We start from the raw sequence: 26,443 nt of genomic DNA, 5'->3' as shown, positions 1-26,443 counted from the left end.
AAAGCTTCAGTGCGGGGGTGCCTTTGTTACATCGGCCGTGGGTGCCTGGTAGGGTGCGATTGGTGGGGGAGATACCTTCGGTTGCGACTTCTCTGAGGGTGTGGAATCAGACCCGAACTAGCTTATTGGGGCATAGGCGGCATTCCTGGTATACACCGTTGAGACATAACCCTGACTTTCCACCGGGAAGGGATAGGGGTGTGTTTACAGACTGGGAGTCTCGGGGCTTAGTCTGTGTGGGACAGTTGTGGGATCCGGTTCTGGGTAGGATTAGACCCTTCGCAGAACTCAGGGGCAAGTTTGAGTTTGGGGTACGGGATTTGTTTCCCTACCTACAAGTACTCCATTATATCAGGACCTCGGGCCTTCTGGGGGACTTAAGGGGTGGTAAGACGCCCTTTGAGCTGCTATTGGGTCCCGTGCTCCGGAAGGGAGTTCTTTCTGCGGTATACAGGTGTCTTAATTGTCGGGGGGCTCCCCTTCCCTATATGAGGGCCTGGGAGGGTGATGGTGGCTCCGCTATTTCCTGGGACACTTGGGGTGACATCTGGTCGGAGATTTCCTCGGCGGGTATAGTTGCTTTGCTGATCAAGAATGGATACAAGGTCCTCTTCCGTTGGTATTATACACCTCAGGTTGTGGCTCGCTGGCAGGGTGGTGCGAGTGTTCTCTGTTGGAGGGGCTGTGGGGAAGTGGGTACCTATTTTCATATGTGGTGGCAGTGTGGGCAGGTGTGTGGATTCTGGACTGAGGTCTTTGTTCGGGTGTCCCAGATCCTGGATGTCCAGATACCGGCCGATTGGCGACACGCCTTGTTGTTTTGGCATCAATTGGATCTGGCATGGGGTGACTCTTTGTTTTGCAAGTTGGCATTCACTGCTGCTCGATTAGCCATTGCCTCTCTGTTGAATCAGGCGCTCCCTCCCACGTGGGCCCTGGTGGAGCAACGTTTGCTTACTTGGCAGAACCTATATTACTTAACGGCCTTGAGACATGGTAAACTACATGGCTATGCTTATGTGTGGCGTAAATTTCGGGCCTCTGTGGGGGTTTGTGGTAGGGGTGGTCAGGGGCTTTGAGTTGGCCTTGGAGTCGGAATGGGTGGGCGATGCTTGGGGGGATCCCATAATCATATTCCTTTCCAATTTTTGGTTTATGTTTGGAATTAACTGTTCTCAACCATATTGAGAGCTGTGGGTATTGTGTTTTGTCCCTGGGGGGTGGGAGGGGGTGTTGGCTGTGTTTGGGTGGGTATTATAGATTGTTCTTATTAGTTTGTAGGACTTGCACATGTCAATATTGTCGATTGTACTTATGTGTGCTATTTTGGAGTGTGATATTTTGCTCTATGTATTTTTGTTCTTGCATTTCATGTGCAATTGTTATGTATTGTTTGGAGTGTTTTTCAATAAAAGCTTTTCAATTGAAAAAAAAAGAAAATAGGTTGACAGACAGAGACAATATTTATGTCAATGAAAGAGCAACTGTACTAGGCACCATTTGCAGTTGTCTTCATGAAAGTAAAAAGAGCCACTGGGCAGTTCAACGGGTAGAACTATATTACAAGAATAAGCTTTTAAAGGAAAATATAATGCTCCCTCAAATCAGATATGATTTGGCAGAAATTCAGACACAATATAACACCTCCATTCAACCTTAATAGCAATATTATCATTTTGTTTTACAATATTTCACATTATCAGAGGCAGAAAAAAGTTCAGGAGATGATGTCTAGATGAGCAGGAAAAAAAAGGTAGTCTGTGTATTAGTACCACTCATAATGGAACACTGAGAGGGCTGCTGGGAATTGAGCTACAATACAGAGAGGGTGTCAGAAATAGAAGCTGATTTGAAAAGGTGACACACTGAGGGATCATCACAGTGATCCATAGCCGCTCCTGCCTCCAGACCTCAAAAGGGATTCCAAATCATCCAAAGATGCAGCGAAGCCATGTGATAATAAGGGCATGGAAAGAGACTTCCAATCATCCCAGCTCTACTCCAAAGGGTCACTGACACTAGGAGTTGGCATGGTATGAGGCAGAGATGCCTGCTTGGGAGATGGATCCCTCTGAGGTGGAACTGGCATGCTCATAGGCACTGCAGTGCCTCCCGGGCCCGTTAAATAGGCTTTCAATAAAGGCTGACAAAATCAGAAAAGTCTTGCACTGGAGGCCCCGAGGACCCTGCAAGACCCCCAGACTAGGGAATTAGGATCTCTTCCACCACCATGCGCTTGTGTTTCACCCCCTCATTGCTCCTGGTCTCTGAGTGGGATTTCTTCTTGGCAGAGCAGGCTTTCCGGGCTTTGGGGGATTTCAAGTCTCTGGAGAACTGATTAAAGGCTGATTCCAAAGCTCCCACACTTTCCTCCCATGTCACGTGAATCACAGCCACTTCTCAGCCAGTAAATCTGTGAAATAAATGCAGGAACTGGGGTTAGACTTACCTGGGGCATCTATTACAGATGATCCCTACACAAAACTAGGGGGTCTGAGGTAGAAAAAAGGACTTTGAATTTAAAAAAAAAAATTACTAAAAATCCAAAATGGCCACCACCTGAAAATTTGTGTAAAAAAACGGCCTTATTGGAGCTTAACTGAAAAACAAAAACCAGAGAAAAAGGGGTTTTGAAAGTGGGGGAACCTAGTTCTAAACCCAGAAACTTGGTTTTTCAGATGGCCCCAATATTACCATAGGGAATAATGGGAGTACTCACTGTGACTTCTGGTGCCTGTCAGCTTGTATCAGTCTACTAGCAGGGAAAGGATTTCTGCCTCAGAGATAGTCCAGCATAAGTCCGCCGATGGAGATGTTCTGGCTGCGGTCAGGCAGACCCTGACCATGGATTGCCACCCCCAAATGTCTATGCGACGCACCGGGGGAAGAATCATCACAGCTGGCTCCCTGATACCCAGAGGGTTGTTACACAGGGGTCCTACAGCCTGCGCTCATGCCTCTGATAAATCAGCAGGAGAGCAGCTCCCAGGTGAACGGACCTCAGGCTCTTGATGTGACACAAAGCAGGCTGGCTCCACAGGTACTCCAAGTGAATGGCATGGGAGCAGCAGTTTACCCATGTGGAACTGTGTCCTTTCCCTTGAAGAGTAAGCCCAAGAAGGGGATATTCGAGCACCAAAGTCAAACAGAAAATTTGAAGACTGACAGCAAACAAACGCGAAAATAACAAAAAGAAGCAGAGCAGATCAGAATACACCTTCTGAGTTCACTTGCAAAAGAAAAACTGTTCTTCACTACAGAAGTGGAGGAATTCAGAGGTGACACCCTTCTGCAGATTTATGACTAAAGTGAAGCAACAGCTCCTGTACAGAATCCTAGGTCTTTGCTACTGAATTTTGATTAAAATCTAACATATTTTACTGCAGCTAAGCAGCATGGGAAAAGCATTTTTTTTTTGCCAGTAAACTGAGCAACTCCAACCTATAAACTAGAGAATGACACAGTGGCTGTTACCCACGGCTAACTGCAGGTAATGCGCCAAAACAGTGACCAAAAAAAAAAAGGTCACCGCGAGATCGGGGACAAGGCCATTCACCGCCCCGTGGAGCGGTGAATGGTTAGCACGGGGCGGTGAACGAAAGAGCATTTGATCCGGCAGCCCCCTCTCTCCTGCTGGCCGGCCATGCATCTCCCTCCTTCCTTTTCCCTTACCTTCTCTTGTTGTTGATACTGGCGATTTCTATAAGGCTATGTGCTGTATTACAGCCGGAGCCTTGAAGTTGCGTCGCGTTGCCTGCTGGGAAAGTCTCCTCTGACACAACATTCTGTTTCCGGTTGCATCGGAGGAGACTTTTCTAGCAGGCAACCCGATGCGACTTCAAGGCTCCGGCTGTAATACAGTGCATAGCCTTATAGAAATTGCCAGTTTCAACAAGAGAAGAGAAGGTAAGGGAAAGGGAGGGAGGGAGGGAGGGAAATCCACGGCTGGCCGGCAGGAGGGAGCTGCTGGACCGTGTGATGGGGGTGGGAGGATGGAGAGGAGAAGACACTGAAGGCGGGACAGTCCATGGAAGATGCGAAGGGATGCAGGGCCTCATTTGGTTTCATCAGTAAGAGCAAGGAAATGGGGTCAAAATGTAAGAATAGTGAAAATGGTTAACCACACTGACAAGATCCTCAAAAGGTTAACCAACCATGAGGAAAAAAAACCTTTTGAGGATCTTTTCATCAGTAAGAGCAAGGAAATGGGGCCAAAATGTGAGGCCATGTGCTCAGTGGTGGGATCAGCCCTGCCTCACAGAAAAATCAAAACCTCCTCAGAATTGTGGTATGGGAGGAATTGTTGCATCCTTCCCTGCTCCCTGGAAACTCGGGTAAGGTAGGCTGCATCCCCACACTTTCTGCTTGCTTGCCTGCCCAGGGTTCCCGGGGGGAAGATTCTTTCTTTGCTCCAGTGTCCGGTTGAGCTAATAGCAAGGGAATCCAAGATCAGCTATCATAAGTGGACTAAGTAGGGAGGTAGATAGATAAGCCACGCGAGAGGAGCTGAAGGGTGGTAGAAAGGAACAGATGGTGAAGGAGGGAAGGAAGGGTGGTAGTAGAAAGGAATAGAACAGACATTGAAAAAGGGTAGAGAGGAACAGACCCTGAAGGGAAATGTGGAAGACAGAGTGGGGAGAAGACGCTGGAAGGGAAGAAGACAGATACCAGACTATGGGGGAGCGGAGGGAAGAAGATGGGTACTAGACCAATTGGGGGGGGGGGTGAAGGGAGAGGCACAACAGCAAATGGAAGACGCAGAGAGAAGACACACAGTGGATGGAAGGAATTGAATGAGAAGATGTGGAAAGCAGAAACTAGACAACAAAGGTAAAAAAAAAAAATTCTATTTATTTATTTATTTATTTATTTTTTGCTTTAGGATAAAGTAGTATATTAGTTGTGTTGATAAAAATTTATAAACAAAGCCCTGCCAGCTGAACATCTCTTTCTCTAATTCAGCAGCCAGAACTTTGATTTATAAGAAAGGAATAAGCTAAATATTGCAGTACTAAGGCTTATATGGATGCTGCAGGGACGGTGATGGGGTGGTGAATGGGATGGCAGTGACGGTGACGGGGCGGTGAAGGGGATGGTAGTGACGGGGCGGTGAAGGGAAAGGTGGGCGGTGACGGGGACAGATTTTTTCCCCGTGTCATTCTCTACTATAAACCACAGAACAATCTTACAAGTGCAGCCTGAAGTATTTGCGTTTATGTTTAAAGCTGGATCCAAACTACATCTTTAAATCATTTAAAAATGTAGAATATTTTTGGAAAAATATTCATGAATAATATTTCTATCTTAATTTCCTACTCTCCCTTTTGCCTCCCTTTTGCTCTTTCTGTTGCTCCCATTCTAACAGGTACACAGTATATCCTATTTCCCTCTCTACTACAGGACCTAGGCAAATGTACTAGAAGTTTATCCAGTAATGTATATAATTCAGTTTCAAAGTCTTCTGCACATTTAACACAGTGTTTTGGTGTTCCACAATCAGGAATCAGGTTCATGCATTTGACATACTGCCTTTCTGTGGTACAGAAGGATGGTTACCAGAAACAAATAAGGATATCCAAAATCCCACAATATAAAGCATTACCAAAGCCCTTATGTAGTTTGGGAGAACAGAATGTTACTACAGAATATGACAGGGCAGTACAGTAAAAGCAAGGAAGACAGTAAATCATGAAGCTCAGCAATTACAATGGTACATATGAACCATCTTTTTCACATTTTGTACAAATAATCCATATTTAGTGTAATATTCAAGCCTTTCTCCCATTTTACACAGTAATTAGAAAAGTGTATTAGCAGGTATCTTTTTTCAGACTTTTAGATAGACAGCCCAACATTTCCAAGATTTTTTTTTAAACTAGAAACCTATTGGATGATTCAGTGCAAGGCTCACATTCTTTACACTCTGGTAGGCAGTACTGAGTTAAGCAAACTCCCCAATTTAAAACTAAGAACAAATGAGAACACATGGCTTCAATAAAGAGAGCACTTACCAAAATCCTCATGTGATGTATGGACTCTACTCAGTATAGTAGCATCCACATATTGAGGTGGCTGAAACCAAATCTGGACATCCTGCAGAGCCCTGAAAAATTCATACATATTCTATAATTTGCCAATGCACAGTCACACTGCCTTTCCTTGCAACACCAGTGCGCATGCAAAAAGATATATTTTTATCCCATGACACACACACAGCTTTTCATACTTTGGTTATCAAATGTAGTAGCTGATAAGGTTAGAGAAAAAAGATTAGGCTTTATAAATTACAAGACATCGCAAAAAGAGGATGATGGGCAAAAATATGTGGAAAAGCTATGAGAAGTGGGAAAAGCTGTCAGAAAAGCAAAGATGCAAATGGAAGAAAGGATAGCTGATATGGTAAAATTGGGGGACAAAACATTTTTTAGATACGCAAGTGATAGGAAGTAGTGTCAAAATGGCACAGCAAGGCTCAAAGGTGAAGAGGACAAATATTTACAGAAATTTAAGGATAATGCTGAACTGCTAATTATTTCTGTTCTGTACTCACAAATGAAAGCAATCACCAAAAATCATTCATCAAAGAGTGCCAATGAAAGCACACAAAGTATAATAATAACAACTTTATTTTTATATACCGCCATACTACAAACAGTTCTAAGCGGTTTACAAGGGAAGAGACTGTATACAGACAGTGACATTAAAGAGAACTTTCGAAACTACATTGGCATGCTAAGTTTATTTGTTTATAAGCAAACTTCCAGATTTGATTCACCCGGATCAGGTGGGGTTTGTTACCCTTCATCAGGCATCTGATAACATTCGCCAGATAATTGATTTCATCTATATCTCATATACTCAGGGGCTTCAGACATGTTTTTAATATAACTCTCTCGGTAAATATTTAAAATGTGGCCATTATTCAGTCTGTACCTCTTTCATAAATCCTCAAGATAATAAGGACTATTTTTTATGTGAGTATACTACTTATGAAACAGGAGGTGTGGTTGGTATCTCATTCAGTAGCCCTGTAATAAATTATATGTGAGACAAACTTTCCGTCCATTTAAAACTAGGATCATTGAACACAGATCACGTTTATCTTGTGCTAGACTAGAGGCGCCACTGGTTCAGAACAGTTTGGATCCTCTGAAATGCATTGCTGGATTTTAGAGAAAGTTATACCGTCAGCATGTGGAGTGATTTTAAAACTGTTCTTAAACAAAATGAGCAGAAATGGATCTTTAAACGTAATATCTGTGAACCTGCTAGTTTGAATGCAATGATTGAATAGCCGGTCTTTTTTTTTTTTTTAATTACTTATACTGGATTGGTGCCATATGATTATGACATCACTGTAACGTGTCCCTAAGCTGTGCCTGAAACCAAGGAACCATTTTGCAATGAGATATTGGAGCAGAAGCTGGATTTAGAATGTACTTTTTGTGCCGAATGTTTATATTTTACTTTTTCATTTTTTTTCTTGAGATGTTTCTTTTTTTTTTTTTTGCATTTTATAGCATTTCCCCTGATGAAGCAGTTTACAAAACAGGGTCCTATGATATGAGCTTGTGTTTGGGAATTAGCGGTGAAAACTACCGTAAAGATTTGACTATATTGATCAAGCCCTTGAACTCTAATTTATGCTATTTTCGTATTGTACTGCTGAGAAACTGGACTATTTGCAGATAAGTAACTAGTTATTTTATTTATCTCGTAATAGTGATCTGAAGAATTGATTTGATTTGAAAAATGTAATTAGCAATGGTGTTCCCTGCCTCAACTTTAAATTTGAAGCAGGAGAGTCCTTGGGATATTAGTTTATTCTATAACCCTGGGGACACTGAGGTCTTTTCTCCATTTGCCTAGATAGTTTACCAAGATAATTATATTTATACATTGTGTCCTTTCACTAGCACTCTGATGAATGACTTTTGGTGACTGATTTAATTTTTTCATTAAAATTCTGTGGATATTATTTTTTTCACAAATGAAAGACCAGAGGTAGGATTGCAGAAAATGAATTGGAATGATTGGGAGAGATTCTCAGAAGGTGTTTGTGAGGAGCAAGCTAATGCAATGGGGCCTAATGGGTTAAATTCAAGGGTACTCAAGGAACTCAGAGAGGTTCTAGCAACTCCATTGACTCATCTTTTCAATGCTTCCTTAGAGTCCGATGTGGTCCCAGAGGACTGGAGAAGAGCAGATGTGGTTCCTCCGCACAAGAGTGAAGTAAGGAGGAGGTTGGGAATTACAGGACGGTTGGTCTGACTTCAGTAGTGAGTAAACTAATGGAAATGCTTCTTAAGTGGAGAATAGTAAGATTTCTAGAATCAAATGGACTGTAGGACCCGAGGCAGCATCATTTTATGAGAGGCAGGTCTTGTCACACAAATCTGATTGATTTCTTTGACTGGATATGGGAGGGGCGTTAAATGCAGTGCACTTGGACTTTAGTCATATTTTTGACATGGTGCCACATAGGAGATTGATAAATAAACTGTGTGCATTCAATTTGGGCCCTAAAGTGACGAACTGCATTAAAAGCTGGTTAAATGGAAGGAGATAAAGGGTAGTGGTAAATGGAGTTTGCTCAAAGGACAAGGATGTTGTCACTGGAGTACCTCAGGGATTTGTCCTTGGGTAGGCTCTATTTAACATCTTTGAGAGTGATATTTCAGAAGTACTGCCTGGCAACGTTTGCCTTTTTGTAGATGATACCAAGCTCTGTAATAGGGTAGATGCCCTGGAAGGTGTAGATAACATGAAGCGGGATCCGGTGATACTGGTCTGGTAACTGGCAACTAAAAGATAATGCTAAAAAAAATGCAAGGTCATATACTTGGGCTGCAAAAAAATCCAGGAGAACAGTATAATAAAGGAGGCAAAGTATTTCTGTGTATGGAAGAATAGTGGGACCTGGGGATGATTGTGTCTAATGATCTCAAGGTGCCAAAAGAGATAGAAAAGGCGATGGTCAAAGCCAGGAATATGCTTGGGTGAATAAAGAGAGGAATGGTCAGTAGGAAAAGGGAGGTGATAATGAACATAAGAACATAAGCAATGCCTCCGCTGGGTCAGACCTGAGGTCCATCGTGCCCATCAGCCCGCTCCAGGACTATCCCCTTTTTCAGCAGGAAATTGTCTAATCCTTTCTTAAACCCTGGTACCGTACTCTGTCCTATTACATCTTCTGGAAGCGCATTCCAGGTGTTCACCACACGTTGGGTAAAGAAGAACTTCCTAGCATTTGTTTTGAATCTGTCCCCTTTCAATTTTTCTGAATGCCCTCTTGTACTTTTATTTTTTGAAAGTTTGAAGAATCTGTCCCTCTCTACTCTCTCTATGCCCTTGATGATCTTGTAAGTCTCTATCATATCCCCTCTAAGTCTCCTCTTCTCCAGGGAAAAGAGACCCAGTTTCTCCAATCTCTCAGGGTATGAAAGGTTTTCCATCCCTTTAATCAGACGTGTCGCTCTCCTCTGAACTCTCTCGAGTAACGCCATGTCCTTCTTAAGGTACGGCGACCAAGATTGGACGCAGTACTCCAAATGTGGACGCACCATCGCCCGATAAAACAGCAGGATGACTTCTTTTGTCCTGGTTGTAATACCCTTCTTGATTATACCTAACATTCTATTCGCCCTCTTAGCAGCCGCTGCACACTGTGCCGTCGCCTTCATTGTCATGTCTACCATTACCCCCAAGTCCCTTTCTTGGGTACTCTCATTCAATAACATCCCTCCCATCGTGTAATTGAACCTCGGGTTTCTGCTTCCTACATGCAGTACTTTACACTTCTCAACGTTGAACTTCATCTGCCATCTCGTCGCCCATTCCCCTAGTTTGTCCAAGTCCCTTTGCAATTCTTCGCAGTCCTCCTTTGTCCGAGATCCATTAAATAGTTTAGTGCAGATGACACTAAACTATTTAATGGAGCTCGGACAAAGGAGGACTGCGAAGAATTGCAAAGGGACTTGGACAAACTAGGGGAATGGGTGACGAGATGGCAGATAAAGTTCAACGTTGAGAAGTGTAAAGTACTGCATGTAGGAAGCAGAAACCCGAGGTTCAATTTAATATATTTATAAATGATCTAGAAACAGGGACGAAGTGTGAGATATCTCACACTTCATCCCTGTTTCTAGATCATTTATAAATATATTAAATAGCATCGGCCCGAGCACCGAGCCCTGTGGAACACCACTCGTGACCTTCCTCCAGTCCGAGTAGTGGCCCTTCACCCCTACCCTCTGTTTCCTACCCTCTAACCAGTTTCTGATCCATCTATGCACGTCTCCATCCACCCCATGGTTCTTCAGTTTCCGGAGTAGACGTTCATGAGGCACCTTATCGAAGGCTTTCTGGAAATCTAGGTATATGATGTCTATGGGGTCTCCTCTGTCCATTTGTTTGTTAATTCCCTCGAAGAAGTGCAATAAGTTAGTAAGGCATGATCTGCCCTTGCAGAATCCATGTTGGCTGGTTATCAGAAGTTTATTTTTTTCAAAATGTTCATCGATTTGTTCTTTTATCAGTGCTTCCGCCATTTTGCCTGGAACCGAGGTCAGACTCACCGGTCTGTAGTTTCCCGGATCACCTCTTGATCCCTTTTTAAAGATGGGCGTAACATTGGCTATCTTCCAATCCTCTGGGATCTCACCTGTTTTCAGGGATAGATTGCAAATTTGCTGCAGTAGTTTCGCTATTTCCTCCTTTAGTTCCTTCAGAACCCTTGGATGGATTCCATCCGGACCCGGGGATTTGTCAATTTTTAGTTTTTCTATCTGCTTGCGCACATCGTCAAGGCTCACTTCCATGGATATTAACTTTTGTGCTTGATTTCCACTGAAGATTTGCTCTGGTTCCGGTATGTTTGTTGTGTCCTCGTTTGTAAATACAGATGAAAAAAACATGTTAAGTCTTTCTGCGACCTCTTTTTCCTCTTTCACCATTCCCTTCCTGTCTCCGTCGTCTAGCGGTCCCACCTCCTCCCTGGCCGGCTGCTTTCCTTTAACATATCTAAAGAATGGTTTGAAATTTCGTGCTTCCCTGGCTAGTCTCTCTTCATATTCTTTCTTGGCTTTTCGAACCACACGGTGACATTCTTTTTGATACCTCCTGTGCACTTTCCAGTTTTCCTCAGTTTTGTCTTTTTTCCATTTTCTGAATGAATTTCTCTTATTGCCTATCGTTTCCTTCACTATTTTAGTTATCCACGCCGGGTCTTTTGTTCGACTCTTGTTGCACCCTTTTCTGAAACTGGGGATATACAGATTTTGTGCCTCGCACACTGTGTCCTTGAAAAAAGACCAGGCATGTTCTACCGATTGCCAGTTTTTGGAAGTGTTACTAAGTTTCTTCTTTACCATTCCCCTCATTGCTTCGTAGTTTCCTTTCCTGAAATTAAAAGTTGTTGCTATGGTTCTCTTTCCTTTCAACATTCCTACCACAACCTTGAACTTGATCATATTATGATCGCTGTTTCCCAACTGTCCCACTACTTCCACTTCCTTTGCAGGTCCCCTTAGTACATTTAGGATTAGATCCAGAGTGGCATTTCCTCTCGTCGGTTCCCTAACAAGTTGCTCCATGAAGCAATCTTGTATAGCGCCTCCAGGAATTCAGTCTCCCTAGCGCATCTTGAGCTTCCAGACTCCAGTCTATCCCGGGATAGTTGAAGTCCCCCATAATAACCGTGTTACCACTTTTGCATTCTCGCTTCACCTCTGCTTCCATTTCCTCATCGATATCTCTGGTTTGTCCGGGTGGACGATAGTATAGGCCTATCTTTATTTCGGGCCCTTTCCTTCCCGATATTTTTTTTTTTTAATTGAAAAGCTTTTATTGAAAAACACTCCAAACAGTACAGAACAATTGCACATGAAATGCAAGAACAAAAATACATAGAGCTGAATACCACACTCCAAAATAGCACACAGAATTAAAATCAACAGCATAGACATGTGCAAGTCCTACAAACTAATAAGAACAATCTAGAATGCCCACCAAAGCACAGCCAATATCCCCCCTCCCACCCCCCAGGGACAAAACACAATACCTACAGCTCTCAATATGGTTGAGAGATAGTCAATTCCAAACATAAACCAAAAATTGAAAAGGAATATGGTTATGGGATCCCCCCAAGCATCGCCCATCTATTCCAACCCCAAGGCCAACTCAAAGCCCCTGACCACCCCTACCACAGACCCCCACAGAAGCCCGAAAATTGCGCCACACATGAGCATAGCCATGTAGTTTACCATGCCGCAAGGCCGTTAAGTGATAAAGGTTCTGCCAATTAAGCAAACGTTGCTCCACCAGGGCCCACGTGGGAGAGAGCGCCTGATTCCACAAAGAGGCAATGGCCAATCGAGCAGCAGTGAATGCCAACTTACAAAACAAAGAGTCACCCCCAGCCAGTTCCAATTGATGCCAAAACAACAAGGCATGTCGCCAATCGGCCGGTATCTGGACATCTAAGATCCGGGACACCCGATCAAAGACCTCAGTCCAGAATCCACACACCTGCCCACACTGCCACCACATATGAAAATAGGTACCCACTTCCCCACAGCCCCTCCAACATAGAACACTCGCACCTCCCCGCCAACGAGCCACAACCTGAGGGGTATAGTACCACCGAAAGAGGACCTTGTAACCATTCTCGATCAGCAAAGCAGCAATCCCCGCCGAGGAGATCTCCGACCATATGTCACCCCAAGTATCCCAGGAAATAGCCGAACCACAATCATCTTCCCAGGCCCTCATGTAGGGAAGGGGAGCCCCCCTACAGTTAAGGCACCTATATATTGCAGAGAGAGCTCCCCTCCGAAGCACTGGACCCAATAGCAGCTCAAAGGGCATCTTACCACCCCTCAAGTCTCCCAGAAGACCCGAGGTCCTAATATAATGTAAAACCTGTAGGTAGGGGAACAGATCCCTTATCCCAAACCCAAACTTACCCCTGAGTTCTGTAAAGGGTCTAACACCTCCCTGGACCGGGTCCCACAACTGTCCCACACACACCAAACCCCGTGACTCCTAGTCTGCAAACACTCCCCCATCCCTTCCAGGTGGAAAGTCAGGGTTGTATCTCAACGGAGTATACCATGAATGTCGCCTACTCCCCAGTAAACAAGCTCGGGTCTGATTCCATACCCTCAAGGAAGTCACTACTGAGGATACCCCCCCTACCAGTCGCGCCCTACCAGGCACCCACGGCCTATGTAACAAAGGCACCCCATCACTTAAATTTTGCTCAATTTCCACCCACGGTTTTGGCGTCTGCGTCTGCCATTTTAAAAGGGCGCGCAGCTGAGCAGCCTGATAATACTTCACCACATCTGGGACCCCCAGCCCACCATCCCCTCTCCCCATACATAGGACCTTCCTACTCACCTTTGGCCGCCTACCAGCCCAAATAAAATTAAAGATATGCCTTTGAACCCCCTCTAGCGTTTTTCTATCCACCCAAAGAGGCAATACTTGGAATAAGAACAACAAACGAGGCAAAATCATCATCTTCACGATGGCCACCCGGCCCAACCAAGAGAAATACAGATCTTTCCAATTAAGCAAATCTTGGCGAATACGACGAAAGAGCGGGGGAAAGTTAAGGTAATATAAATCCACTCCCGGCGGTCCAAAATAAATACCGAGATATCGCAAAGAACGCTGAACCCACCGAAACGGATATCGGTTTCGGAGATAGGACACCCGGTCCGCAGGCAAGTTAATGTTGAGGAGCTCTGATTTACCAACATTGACCCGAAAGCCCGACACCCCACCATAAATACCCAACTCCCGCAATATAGCTGGTAAGGAGGTCGCAGGTTCTTCCACCGTGAACAAAATATCATCCGCAAACAAGGCCAACTTAAAATCCCCTCCCGGCACCGTAACCCCCTTAATATCCTGATTCATCTGCACTTGCTGTGCCAGGGGTTCTACCGTCAAAGCAAAAAGGAGCGGGGAAAGCGGGCACCCCTGACGTGTGCCCCTTGCCAGAGAGAAAGTCTCCGAATAACCACCATTCACCTTGATGCAGCTCAAAGGTCCACTATACAGGACCCGAATCCAGTCCCGGGCTCTGCGGAAAATCCGCTCTTTAAGGACAAAGCTCTGAAGACACAACACTATATCTTTCGGTTGATCCAGTGTCCGGGGTCCCAGCGCACGATGAGCCCGCTCCAATCCCGGCTCCAATGCGTCGTCTTGCAGGAGCCACCTGATCAGCTTGATTGTAGTAGCACGAACATCCTTAAACTCAGGCAGGTCTGGCAGGCCCCGCACCCTCAAATTGTTACGCCGGGTGCGGTTCTCCAGGTCCTCGACCTTATCCTGAAGAAGTTGGTAATCCGCAGACACCGTCTCCAGTGATCTCTGCATTCCGGTTACACTGTCCTCACAGCTATCCATGCGCATCTCCACCACCTCGACCCTCGTGCCCACCTCCACCAGGTCAGTGCGCAACTCCTGCACTGCCTCCCGAACCTGCACCGCCACCGCAGAGATTTCGGATTTTACCTCTGCGATCCATCGCTGCATATCCGCTTTAGTAAGCGGGTCCATCGGTGAACTCTCTGGCACCGGGTCCGCCACCATGTCAGCCACAGCCGCTAGGGCCCCACTCAATTTCGCCGCCTCCCCGCTGCACATCTCAGGGCCCATGCTGCCACGTGTAGCCCGGCTCAGCACTTGTTCCATCGTGCGCTGGCCGGGTTTGTCGCCGGGCAACTTTTTTCGCGTTGCCATAGTGATCGCTACGACTTCACACACTTCACCAGCCCCCGGGGACAAAAAATTGTGCCATTTTCACACCGAAATGATAGTTATTTCACCGGCCCGAACAGGAGCTCTCAGTTCAAGCTCCCATCCGTGGCGATGACGTCACTTCCTCCTCCTTCCCGATATTTTAACCCATAGTGATTCTAGCTTGTTGGTCGTCTCTGTTGTGTCCATTCTTGTCGATTGTATGTTTTCTTTTATGTATAGTGCTATTCCACCGCCTTTCTGTCCTGACCTGTCCTGGTGATAGAGCTTGTACCCCGGTAGTGCTGTATCCCAAATGCTTTTCTCATTCCACCATGTTTCAGAGATTCCAATGATGTCTATGTCCTCTGCAATGGCCATGGCTTCTAATTCCCCCATTTTGTTTCTTAGGCTCCTTGCATTAGTATATATGCAATTTAGCTCCTGGAATTTTGTTGCCTTCATTTCCTTTCCCTGTGCTTCGGTCTTTAGTTTCTTCTCTTTTATTATATTCCTTCTAATCTCCTCTTCTGGATTAGTCGACTCCTGTAATTTGTCTGTTGCTTCTTCCCAGCCTTTTTTCCCCTTGGTATCTTCATGGGATACCTTCTTCCGAATCGTCGACGCTTGGTCGACTGTCGGCTTTCCCCTTCTTCTTAGTTTAAAGCCTCTTCTATTCCCCTCCTGACGTTGTTTGCTAGAAGTCTTGTTCCCGCCGTGCTCAGATGCAGTCCATCTCTCTTGTAGAGCTTGCTCTTGCCCCAGAACGTTGTCCAGTTCCTCACGAAATAGAACCCTTCTTCCTCACAACATCTCCTCATCCACGCATTTATTGATTGTAGTTCCTCCTGCCTTTTCACATCTGCCCTCAGTACTGGTAGGATCTCTGAAAACGCTATCTTCTGGGTCCTCATCTTCAGCTTCCTTCCCAGCATCTTGAAGTGTTCTATCAGCATGCTTCTTCTATAGTCCCTTCTGCTGACATCGTTCGTACCAATATGGATCATTACTGCAGTCTCTTCCATCTCCGTACCTTCCAAGATCTTTCCAATTTTGTCCATGATATCCTTGGTTCTCGCTCCTGGCAGGCAGGTCACCAGTCGATCTTCTCTCCCTCCTGCTATGTGGCTGTCCACATGCCTCAGGATCGAGTCTCCCACTAGTATCGCTGACTTTCCTTTCTTCAAATTTCGCTTTGGTCTCAGATCTATGTCCTCCGTGTGCTCCGCTCCTTCTTCTAGGCATCGAGTAGCCGATTCCTCCACCTCGTGTGGTGTTCCTCTGTGGGTGTCTTCCTTGAGGTCATCTGTTACTTGTTCGCCCTTCCATGTTGGAGTTGGTATAACTTCATCTTTCCTCTGAGGTTCGTTTTCTTCCACCCTCATCCTGTATGCTTCCTCAATGAATTTCTCGAGTTCCCTGACTTCCTCCTTGATGTGTCTCTCATTCATGAAGTCATCAGCTGTCCTGATTGGGTCCTCCGTGGTATAAAGTCCTTCTAGCTCTTGTATCTTGCCCTCTAGTCGCTTGACTTCCTTCTTCAAGCTTTCCAGCTCCTGACACCGACCGCATACATATGACTGTCTCCCCGAGGGGAGGTAGTCATACATATGACAGCCTGTGCAGAACACTGGAAAGCTCATCTTCTGGTTTCCCTCTGCTTCCATTGTCGCTCCTACTTCAAGATAACAGTTGAGATTACATGTTCCTTGTGTGCTTACTTCTTTCAGCGCCTGTATCTTGCCTTGTTGCCTTATTCTTGAGTGCGCTGCCTTCACTCTACTTTACCTTTACTATTGCTTGTGTGTGTTTGTTCCTTCTGCACCTGCTTCTTCCTTACCTTACAGTCTTTCCCCGGTGCTCCTGGATGTAGTGACTTGCCCTTCTTGAGGCCCTTCGCAAAGGCGCTCTCCGCGCGCCGAACGGCTGGGCGCCGTTGGCTCCTCCCTCTCAAGGGGGAGACCGGCGCTGCCTGTGACGCGGTGGGGGGGGGGCGGAGCGAACTCTCGCCGCTTCCCCAAGCCTTGCTTCCTCCTGCCTTTTTTTTTTGTTTTGTTTTTAAATCCTACCTTCACCGACGCTGCCCTTCTCCTTCTGGAACAGGAAACCCGAAGGTACTCTGCTCCTCCGTTGTTTAAGTCTCTATTTGGGATACTGTGTGCAATTTTGGAGACCACACTTTCAAAAAGATATAAATAGGATGAAGTTGGTCTAGAGAGCTGCAACATAATTGGTTAGTGATCTTTGTTATAAATCTTAAGGGGACAGACATAAGAGTCCTTAATATGTATACTCTGGAAAAAAGATAGGAGAGAGGGATATGATAGAGACATTTAAATTAGAGAATGACACGGGGGAAAAATTTATCCCCATCACCGCAACCACTGTCGCTGCTCCATCCCCATCCCCGCAACCACTGTCCCCACGACCACAGTTCCCGCCCCGTCCCCGCAGCATCTATATAAGCCTCAGTACTGCAATATTTAGCTTATTCCTTCCTTATAAATCAAAGTTCTGGCTGCTGAACTAGAAAAAGAGATGTTCAGCTGGCAGGGCTTTGTTTATAAATTTTTATCAACACAACTAATATACTATTTTATCCTAAAGCAAAATACAAAAAAAAAAAAAAAAAAAAGTAAAGAAATAGAATTTTTTTTTCTACCTTTGTTGTCTGGTTTCTGCTTTCCTCATCTTCTCATTGAATTCCTTTCATCCACTGTCTGTCTTCTCTCTGCGTCTTCCATTTGCTCTGTTACTGTACCTCTCCCTTCACCCTCTCCATTGGTCTAGCAACCATCTTCTTCCCTCCACTCCCCTCATAGTCTGGCATCTCTGTCTTCTTCCGTTCAAGCGTCTTCTCCCCACTCTCTGTTCCCCATTTCCCATCAGCGTCTTCTCCTCACTCTCTGTTCCCCATTTCCCTTCAGCGTCTTCTCCCCACTCTCTGTTCCCCATTTCCCTTCAGCGTCTTCTCCCCATTCTATCTTCCATATTTCTATTTCCCTTCAGTGTCTGTTCCATTCCTTTCCACTACCATCCTTCCCTCTCACAACCCCCTTCAGCGTCTGTTCCTTTCTACCGCCCTTCAGGACCTCTCGTATGGTCCGATCACTTCCCTCCCTCTTACCTTCGTGGCGCGTTACAATGTAATTTGTGCAAGCCACCGGAGCCTGTGAGCATAGTCCCCGTCCCGTCCCCACAAACCATCTCACTTCTGTGTTCCTATTTTCCCCATTTCTAATATCTCCCCTCTGTATCTGGCATTGTCCCCCCGTGTCCATATACCAACTCCATGTATGTTCCCTTTATGTCTCTGTCCCTATGCCCCCATGCACATAATTTCCCCTCTATTACCTTCCTGTGTCCAGATTTCACCTCTCATCCACACCAATGTGTCTCTTCTCTCCAACCCCTCTTTCTCCCCCCCACCCCACCACCCCCCGCTTCCAGCATCTGGCTCACCTACCTGTCCTCCCCTTTCTTTCCTGCCTGTGGGATTAATATTTCTCTCCCTCTTCATCCCCTTGGCCCAGCATCTTTATTTCCTTTTCACTCCCTCCTTCCTAGTGTGAGGGAACATGCGCGATCACGGATTGCGCGGTCCAGAAGCCCCCTCCCGCATGATCGCCGTGTCCTGCCATCTCCCTCCCACCCTCCCTCCACCTCACCTTAGGTGCCAAGTCCGACCTTAATTCTTCTTCTCCCAGCCGCACGCTTTTGATAAGCTGTGCACGTGGCTGCTTGAGGTGTTGAATCTTCTCCTCTGACCCAACTTCCTGTTTCCGGTTGCGTCAGAGGAGAAGATTCAACAATTCAAGCAGCCGTGCACGCGCGGCTTATTGAAAGCTTGAGGCTGGGAGAAGAAGAATTAAAGTCGGACTCGGCACCTAAGGTGAGGTGGAGGGAGGGAGATGGCAGGACACGGCGATCATGCGGGAGGGGGCTTCTGGACCGCGCAATCCGTGCTGGCTTCACTGCGGAGACAAGACCATTATCTGCTCCACGGGGCAGTGAATGGCCTTGTGCCCGTCCTCGCAGCAACCACTAATTTTTCACTCCCCATTTCGGCAGGTTACTCGCAGCTAGCCGCGGGTAACAATCACCGTGTCATTCTCTAATTTAAGTATCTCTGTGGTGTTAATGTACAGGAGTTGAACCTTTTTCAAAGGAAGGAAAACTGGAAGGAGAGAGCACAGGATAAAGTTAGACTCAGGAGTAATCTAAGGAAATACTTCTTGACAGAAAGGGTTGTAGATGCGTGGAATAGTCTCTCGGTAGAGACAAACACTGTATCTGAATTTAAGACAGCATGGGACAAATATGTGGAATCTCTTAGGGAGCGGAGGAGAAAGTGGATTCTGTGGATGGGCAAACTGGATGAGCCATGAGTATTGAAACCGATAATACAACCTATCTACTCTTACTAAAAACATTCTTTAAAAATGGACATTTCAGAGACTAGGAAGACAAAGAAACATTGGGAATTAGGAAATAAGCCACGTTTTGTCAGAAACACACAAAAGCCACTAATGTATGAAAAGGGGAAGAACCAATCTATTCCTCAGTATACAACTATGACACTTCCCACACAAAAGAGAGGTAGTCAAATAAGAAAAAGGTTAACAGGTACACAAATTCCTTGAGCTATTTACTTTGTGTGCACACAGAAAAGTTTGATCAGTACTCCTGCTGCAGATTCAATAGATCCAGGCCCTTGTGATCCTTCTGTGAAGAGAAAAAGAAAAAGTAAGGTAAGGAAAAGATGGAGACAAACTTAGCAGCACTGAATGTCAACCCAATTAAACCCTACACAGTACTTACCACCATCATCTATGAAACAGTATCCTTCAACCTCATACCACGCACACCAAGAAAGTATTCACTATTAGGGTCCAATCCAAAGATAGAGTATGACTTTTAGACCTGATAAAATTATTCTTTGAAGAAAGCCTTTAGGGCCTCTTGGAATAGGATGTTTAAGATCAAAAATCCAAAATATGTTATAACTATTACAATGCCAATCAATTTTCCACATTTGCTCAACCTTAGAAAAAACAATACTCCAAAATTGGTGTATCAAAGGACATGTCCAAAACATGTGAGATAAATTAATCTAAGGCCTGATTGGCCAATCAGACCTTAGACTTAGTGGGGATGGGCGGACCCACTATGCCTAAGGCCTGATTGGTCCAGGCTTCTAGAGCCTGGGCCAATCAGGCCTTAGGCTTCGGCGGGATGGGCCGGGAAGGGGCGAGCCCGCCTCATTTCAACCAGGCGGGCCTATAGGCTGGATGGGCAAGAACAGTCTGGCCTGAAGAACAGGTTAGTTTGGAGGTTGTTAGCGCCGGGGGGGGTGTGCGTCTTCAGGCAGGAGGGATTGGACACCCTCCTGCCAGCAATCGGTAGTGTCGGGGTGGGAGGGAGATCGGTAATGTCGGGGGGGGGAAGGGAGATCGGTAATGTCGGGGGGGGGGGGCATCCGATCGGACAGGCCGCGGCCCGCTATACTTATAGCGGCAGAGAGATCCCTTGCCGCGATAAGTGTAGCGTGCCGTGTCTAATCTAACCCGATTCTCTAACCAGCGTCTGTAACATGGACTCCGGTTACAGAATCGGGGTTTTAAGTGTAGGCCGATTCTGAATAGGACGCCTCTCCCGAGCGTCCTATACAGAATCAGGGCCTAGGTGTCTTGCGGGCCTCTCCTTCAATATAGGCGGCCTGCCTGGGGAGCATTTTTTTTTAAAAAAACGTGCATCCCGATTGGCTGATTAGACAGCTGTAGGACGCCTACAGCTGCCTAAAATCGGGACGCACTTTTGGAGAATCAGGGCCATAGTGCCAGAGGCTTAGGAGACAGGGAGCCAGCTTCAGAGTCCCCTACCATGCTGGATGCCAATGCCAACATATTACCAAATGTTTGTCAAATTGAAGTTACTGTGCATTAAGTGACTTCAGAAACTGAACGCACCAATCATGCGGGTCAGAGCCTGAAATGGTCCGATTAAATTAACAGCATTTTTTTAAAGCTGCTTGGTACGTCTGGAAACCATCAAAATGATGATCTCTCACATGGTGAACTTTATTTTGAGCATGCTCCCTATATATTTGAAATCCCAGACCTATACTTGAATTGATAAAATACTGACTGACTTCCTATGGAACATCAAACCGCTTTAAATCAGTCTGAAAAAACTGAGGAACGATAAACAAATGGTGGTGTCAATTTCCCGAACTTCAAAAACTATCATACTGCTTTCCTCTTGAGACCAGCGGATTGGAAGAAAACAGGTTACTTCAGTGCCTCATTGGCTTAAACTTGATCGTGGAGAATTTTCCTCTTGACAACGCCCCATTCAATAAATGAGATCATCATATCTACCAGCCTAGCTGTGTAGGAATTAGATAACTTGCTCTCTTCGAAGTGGAACAACACAACTTTCATGCCGATCTGGGGTAATACTAGGATACGTATCCAAAACAAACCTGTCTCTCAGACCATCTTGGAGCACGACTGGTATTTGGAGAATAAATCAATTACATTCAGAGGCTTCTTGGATCAGTTTCCAGCATCTTGTTGCCACCTATAATAAACCCACAATTCACTTTTTCACATGGATACAAATCAAAGTGGCCATAGATGAAAAAACACAAGCTCAGTGATGAAACTCCTGCCCTGCTTCAGCTACATAAGAACATAAGCATCACCTCTGCCAAGTCAGACCATAGGTCCATCATGCCCAGCAGTCCGCTCCCATGGCAGCCCCCCAGGTCAAGGACCTGTAAGTGATCTATTACTCTAAAGCATTTTGTACTATATAGTAACCCTCTAATTGTACTCCTCAATCCCCTTTTCCTTCAGGAACTCGTCCAATCCCATTTTGAAACCCAAAATCGTACTCTGCTCTACCACCTCCTCTGGAAGCGCATTCCAGGTGTCCACCACCCTCTGAGTGAAGAAGAACTTCCTAGCATTTGTTATGAACCTATCTCCCTTCAATTTTTTTGAGTGCCTTCTAGTTTTTGTTGCCCCTGCCAGTCTGAAGAATCTGTCCCTCTCTACCTTCTCTATTCCCTTCATGATCTTGTAAGTTTCTATCATATCCCCTCTAAATCTCTGCTTTTCCAGGGAAAAGAGCCCCAGCTTCTCCAGCCTCTCAGCATATGAAAGTCATCTCATTGGTATAAAATACTAGGGAAAAACAACACTTTTTCGATGGGAGGTCTTCATTCCATGTGGGAACGAGACACTGGCATGCATATTGATAGCCACATTTGTTCTCGGATTTGATTGGAATCATATCGAGTTCTACGGTCATTGGCTATGACACAATCGTTTTACTTCCTACTGCATAAAGCTGGACTCCGATGAAATTAGCTAAATTATCGAACCAAGCACACAAGGCTGATGATAAATGCTGGTCTTGCCACACCTCAGCAGGAACTTTGGATCACATGCTGTTCTCCTGTCAATCATTTGTGGACACAAATATGGAAAACGATCAGCGACATTCTACACATCTCTGAGCCCCTTACTCTAGCCATGGTGATTTATGGTCTAAATACCACCTTGACGGAAGCTTCGGCTCGTCTGCTTAAAGCATTGATCTCCATTGCCATAAAATTAATACTGATCCATTGAAAAACTCATCTGCTCTGTCACACACAGCTTGGTGGATTATGGTCTGTCTGACAGCTAAATACAAACTTTATGCAGCAGATAGGAAAGGTATACTATCAAAAACCCAGTCCATCTGGCAACCCTTAACTGATTTCTGTGCTGATCTATAATTTTATGATGTATCTATGCCAGGGATTTCAAAGTCCCTCCTTGAGGGCTGCAATCCAGTCGGGTTTTCAGGATTTCTCCAATGAATATGCATAGATCTCATACATATTCATTGGGGAAATCTTGAAAACCCAACTGGATTGCGGCCCTAAAGGAGGGACTTTGAGACCCCTGATCTATGCTATTGCCCTATTTCTGAAACACTAAGATTAGAATTTTGATTGCTGTCTCTTGTTTTTGTAGCTGAATGGTCATTTATTATTTTTTATTATTTCTCATTATTTTGCTTACTGTATGATTTTTCAGTTTTTCCTTTTTGCACATTTTCTTGATTTTCAGTAATGCGCTGTTTGTACCCGGCTTATCCTGATAGATGATAATCTGTTATTGCATTACTATTGTTATGCTTGAACTTACCTTGTTGGCTGTGCTCCTGGTTTACTGTACTACTTAAATGCCAATAAACAGTTTGAACTGAAAAGCTGCTTGGTACTTCCATTGACAACAGCTGATGCTAAATCAAAGGGCACAATGATCTAGGACTTCAGTGAAAAGAAACTTGAAAATGATCAATGCTCCCAGGCAGAAAAATGGGCTCAAGATGGCCAAAACCAAAAAAGTTGGAAAAATGAAACCAAATGCAAGAGAAATATAGAAACACAATAAAAATAAAGAATTATGACAAAAGCTATGAAAAATAAGGACGAGAAGGCACAAAAATATCAAAAAGTTTGACACACTAAAAACTGAAGATACAGCTTCTCAGCTCCATGGAAAACTAAGAACTGCAGATCCCACAAACCAACTCAGGTGGAAAGGCATGAGTGCAGTAAAGACACTGCCTTAAAAAGTTTAAAGTAACAGTATGAGATGGAACAACTGATCCAAGATGGCGACTGAGAGCAGGACGCGCTGAGTTGCTCGTCCCAGAACAGTGTTGGTTTTGAAAATTCTAGCGGTACTTTGCTTACCGCGATGCCTAAGAGACGGGGCCGGAGTGCCGCTTCTGCCTCGCGGCGTCCTGGAGCCCCCGGTCTCGGTAATATCCAAGAACTTCTGCGGCGTATGCAGGAGGTCACTGCAGCATCGGACGGCGGCCTGCTGAGGACACAGGGAGGCGAACCCACGGTGGACACTCCTGGGCCCGACACTACTCTAAGCCCCGATGTTAGGGCACCGCCCCCGCAGCCTCAGATTACCAGCTCTCCCAGGGGTGGGGAAACCCCGGATTCTGAGGTTTTCTCCTCTCCAGAGGCAAGGAAGGATCTTTAGGAGAGCTTGGAGGCTGGGGCTCACATTGCAAGGGTCCCCATGGAGATATCTGGGGCAGTAACATCTCAATATGAGGGGGAAGGACAGAAGACAAGCCCCGAAGGAAATCTTCAGAACGGTGAGCACTTCACATTCACACAATCCCCAATTGTATTGATTAAACCTGCTGAAGTGACTTTAGATTCCATCTGGGACTTAATGGTTTTGTTAAAAATATAACTCCTACTTTTCAACAAATCGAAGGGAAAATTAAGGAACATAATAAAGAATTGAAGGACTTAAGAAAAGAAATGAACACCTCTAATTCATCCATTCAGAAAATAGAAAAGAAAAATATAACATCGAAACAATTACAAGAGACTCTAGTTAAAGATAATATTAACCTAAGGAAGAAGATTGAAATGCCTGAGAACAATTCACGTAGTAACAATTTAAGGTTAATTAATTTTCCAAGACTTGGTCTGGTAACACCCAGAGATATGCTTAAGAGATATCTAGTGGAAACTTTGGAAATACCTGAAGATTCATTACCACCATTCTCACGGGTTTATTATTTGCCTGACAAAGAACAAAACCAACAACAAAAAGTAAAATCTCCAGACCGAGAACCCTTAAATATCTCACAAATCTTAGAGACATCTGAGAAGGACTTAACATCATCAGCCACTATGATTATTACCTTAGCTTTGCCAATTGATAAAACATGGATGTTAAAACTTTACTTTAAAAATAGACAGAAAAGTTTCTTGGTCATAAAATACAAATGTTTCCAGATTTGGCACGGGAGACGCAAAGGCGCCGCCGTGAATTTCTTCTTCTGAAACCTGGGGTTTTATCTTTGGGGGCGACTTTTTATTTGAGACATCCGTGTAAATGTATTGTGTGTTACCGTACTCTCAAATATGTGTTTTTTGAACCATCCCAATTGACAAACTTTGTGGCAATGTCTCGTTGGAATGCTAACAACCTTTGAGCCCTATAAATTAATTATTGATGACCTCATTTCAGTGCTATAGCTTATCCCAGGACAAGCAGGCAGCATATTCTTAACACATGGGTGACGTCACCGACGGAGCCCTCGGTACGGACCTTTTTAACTAGAAGTTTCTAGTTGGCCGCACCGCGCGTGCGCGAGTGCCTTCCCGCCCGACGGAGGAGTGCGTGGTCCCCAGTTTCTTCGTTTCCGCGGAGCGAAGAAGACGCGTGTGTTTTTTCAACGGCCGTTGAAACCACTTTTTTGCCTTCCCGCTCGCGCTTTTTTTTTTCCTAATTTTTCTTCTTTTGCCTTCGGGTATCTTTTTCTTTTGCTTTGTTAAAAAAAAAAAAAAAAAAAAAACTTGCTTTTTTTCGACTTTTTTCGATTTTGCCCCGGCGGGGCCTGTTGCCATTATACAGGCCTCGGGGTTCGATTTTGCGGAGGCCGTTTTCCCCTTCATGCCCCCGCAGGTCGGTTTTAAAAAGTGCCAGCGGTGTGCACGCCCGATCTCCATCACTGACCCACACAATTGGTGTTTACAGTGTTTGGGTCCGGAGCATCGGGCGGACTCCTGCACCCGCTGTGCCACTCTTCAAAAGAGAACCCTTAAAAACCGAAGAATTCAACAAACTCTTCTCTTTGGCTCCGGGTCGGCGATGGACTCCTCGACATCGACAGCGGTACCACAGAAATCGGCACCGTCTACTTCGACACCGCCCGACCCCACATCGGCGTCTCTGGCGCCAGGTAAGCCGGCTAAGAAGCCTTCCTCTTCCCTCGAGCGCCCTCCAACTACGGTGGCGACGCCAACCTTACCGGCATCGCACCGGTCCCGCAAGCGCTCCGCCCCGATCTCGGTGAGTGCCTCGTCATCGGCCTCCTCATCGCCGGGGCGTGGAGCGGCATCTAAGGAACCGAAGAAAAAGAAAGCGGTTCCGATGCCACCCCTAGATGACCGTATCTCGGCCATCTTAAAAGTTCAACTCCAGGAACAGTTACAGCAACAACTCGAGCACCTGTTGCCCACTATCCTGGCACCGCTCCTTCCGGTACCAGACCGGCCCGAGCCCCGTACCGAACCCCCGGTATCCACCCCTTCGGTACCTATCAACACCTCCATGCCGATTCTTTCGGCTGAGCAGCTTCATACCCATCCAGTGGTTCACTCCCATACCACATCGGATCCTCCTCGGCACCAAGCAGTGCGTCATTCTTCCCGGGACCGGGATCGACGCCGGTCTTCCTCTCCTGGTACCGTTTCGGTGCGCTCTGGGAAATCTTTATCCAAGACCCGCCATACCGCACCTTCCACCCCGGTGTCTCGACATGCACCAGAGGTCCGAGACCCTGACTTATGGGAGGAATCCCCTCTCGGTACCGAGGAGGATCCCTCCTCATCTGATGAGGACCCGTCGGCACCCGATGCCACCTCCAAACCGGAGCAGTCCTCCTTTTCGAAATTCCTCAGGGAGATGTCTGCAGCCTTGTCCCTTCCTCTGGAATCGGACTCTAAAAAATCTCAAGCCTTCCTGGAGGCTTTAGATTTTGAACAACCTCCTAAGGAGTTCCTCAAGCTCCCCGTACATGACATCCTACGGGAGACTTTTTACAAAAATTGGGAGAACCCCCTTACGGTACCGGGGGCCCCCCGTAA

At 45.6% G+C, this 26,443-nt stretch overlaps 1 protein-coding gene across 4 annotated transcripts in view; it reads right to left on the bottom strand.

Moving 5' to 3' along the window:
• The window catches only part of EDC4 (enhancer of mRNA decapping 4), a 1,195,251-nt gene that overhangs the window by 657,519 nt on the left and 511,289 nt on the right, over nucleotides 1-26,443 (bottom strand). For all 4 annotated transcript variants that reach the window (XM_033940763.1, XM_033940759.1, XM_033940760.1 and 1 more), the window contains exons 13-14: nucleotides 19,407-19,479; nucleotides 6,012-6,103 (exon numbers count right to left, since the gene is read on the bottom strand). In XM_033940763.1, the coding sequence (XP_033796654.1) occupies nucleotides 6,012-6,103; nucleotides 19,407-19,479 (165 nt within the window). The remainder of the gene's footprint in view (nucleotides 1-6,011; nucleotides 6,104-19,406; nucleotides 19,480-26,443) is intronic.

Source organism: Geotrypetes seraphini, chromosome 4, assembly GCF_902459505.1.
Source record: "Geotrypetes seraphini chromosome 4, aGeoSer1.1, whole genome shotgun sequence".
Classification (NCBI taxonomy): Eukaryota; Metazoa; Chordata; class Amphibia; order Gymnophiona; family Dermophiidae; genus Geotrypetes; species Geotrypetes seraphini.
This window is presented reverse-complemented; position numbering and strand designations above follow the sequence as displayed.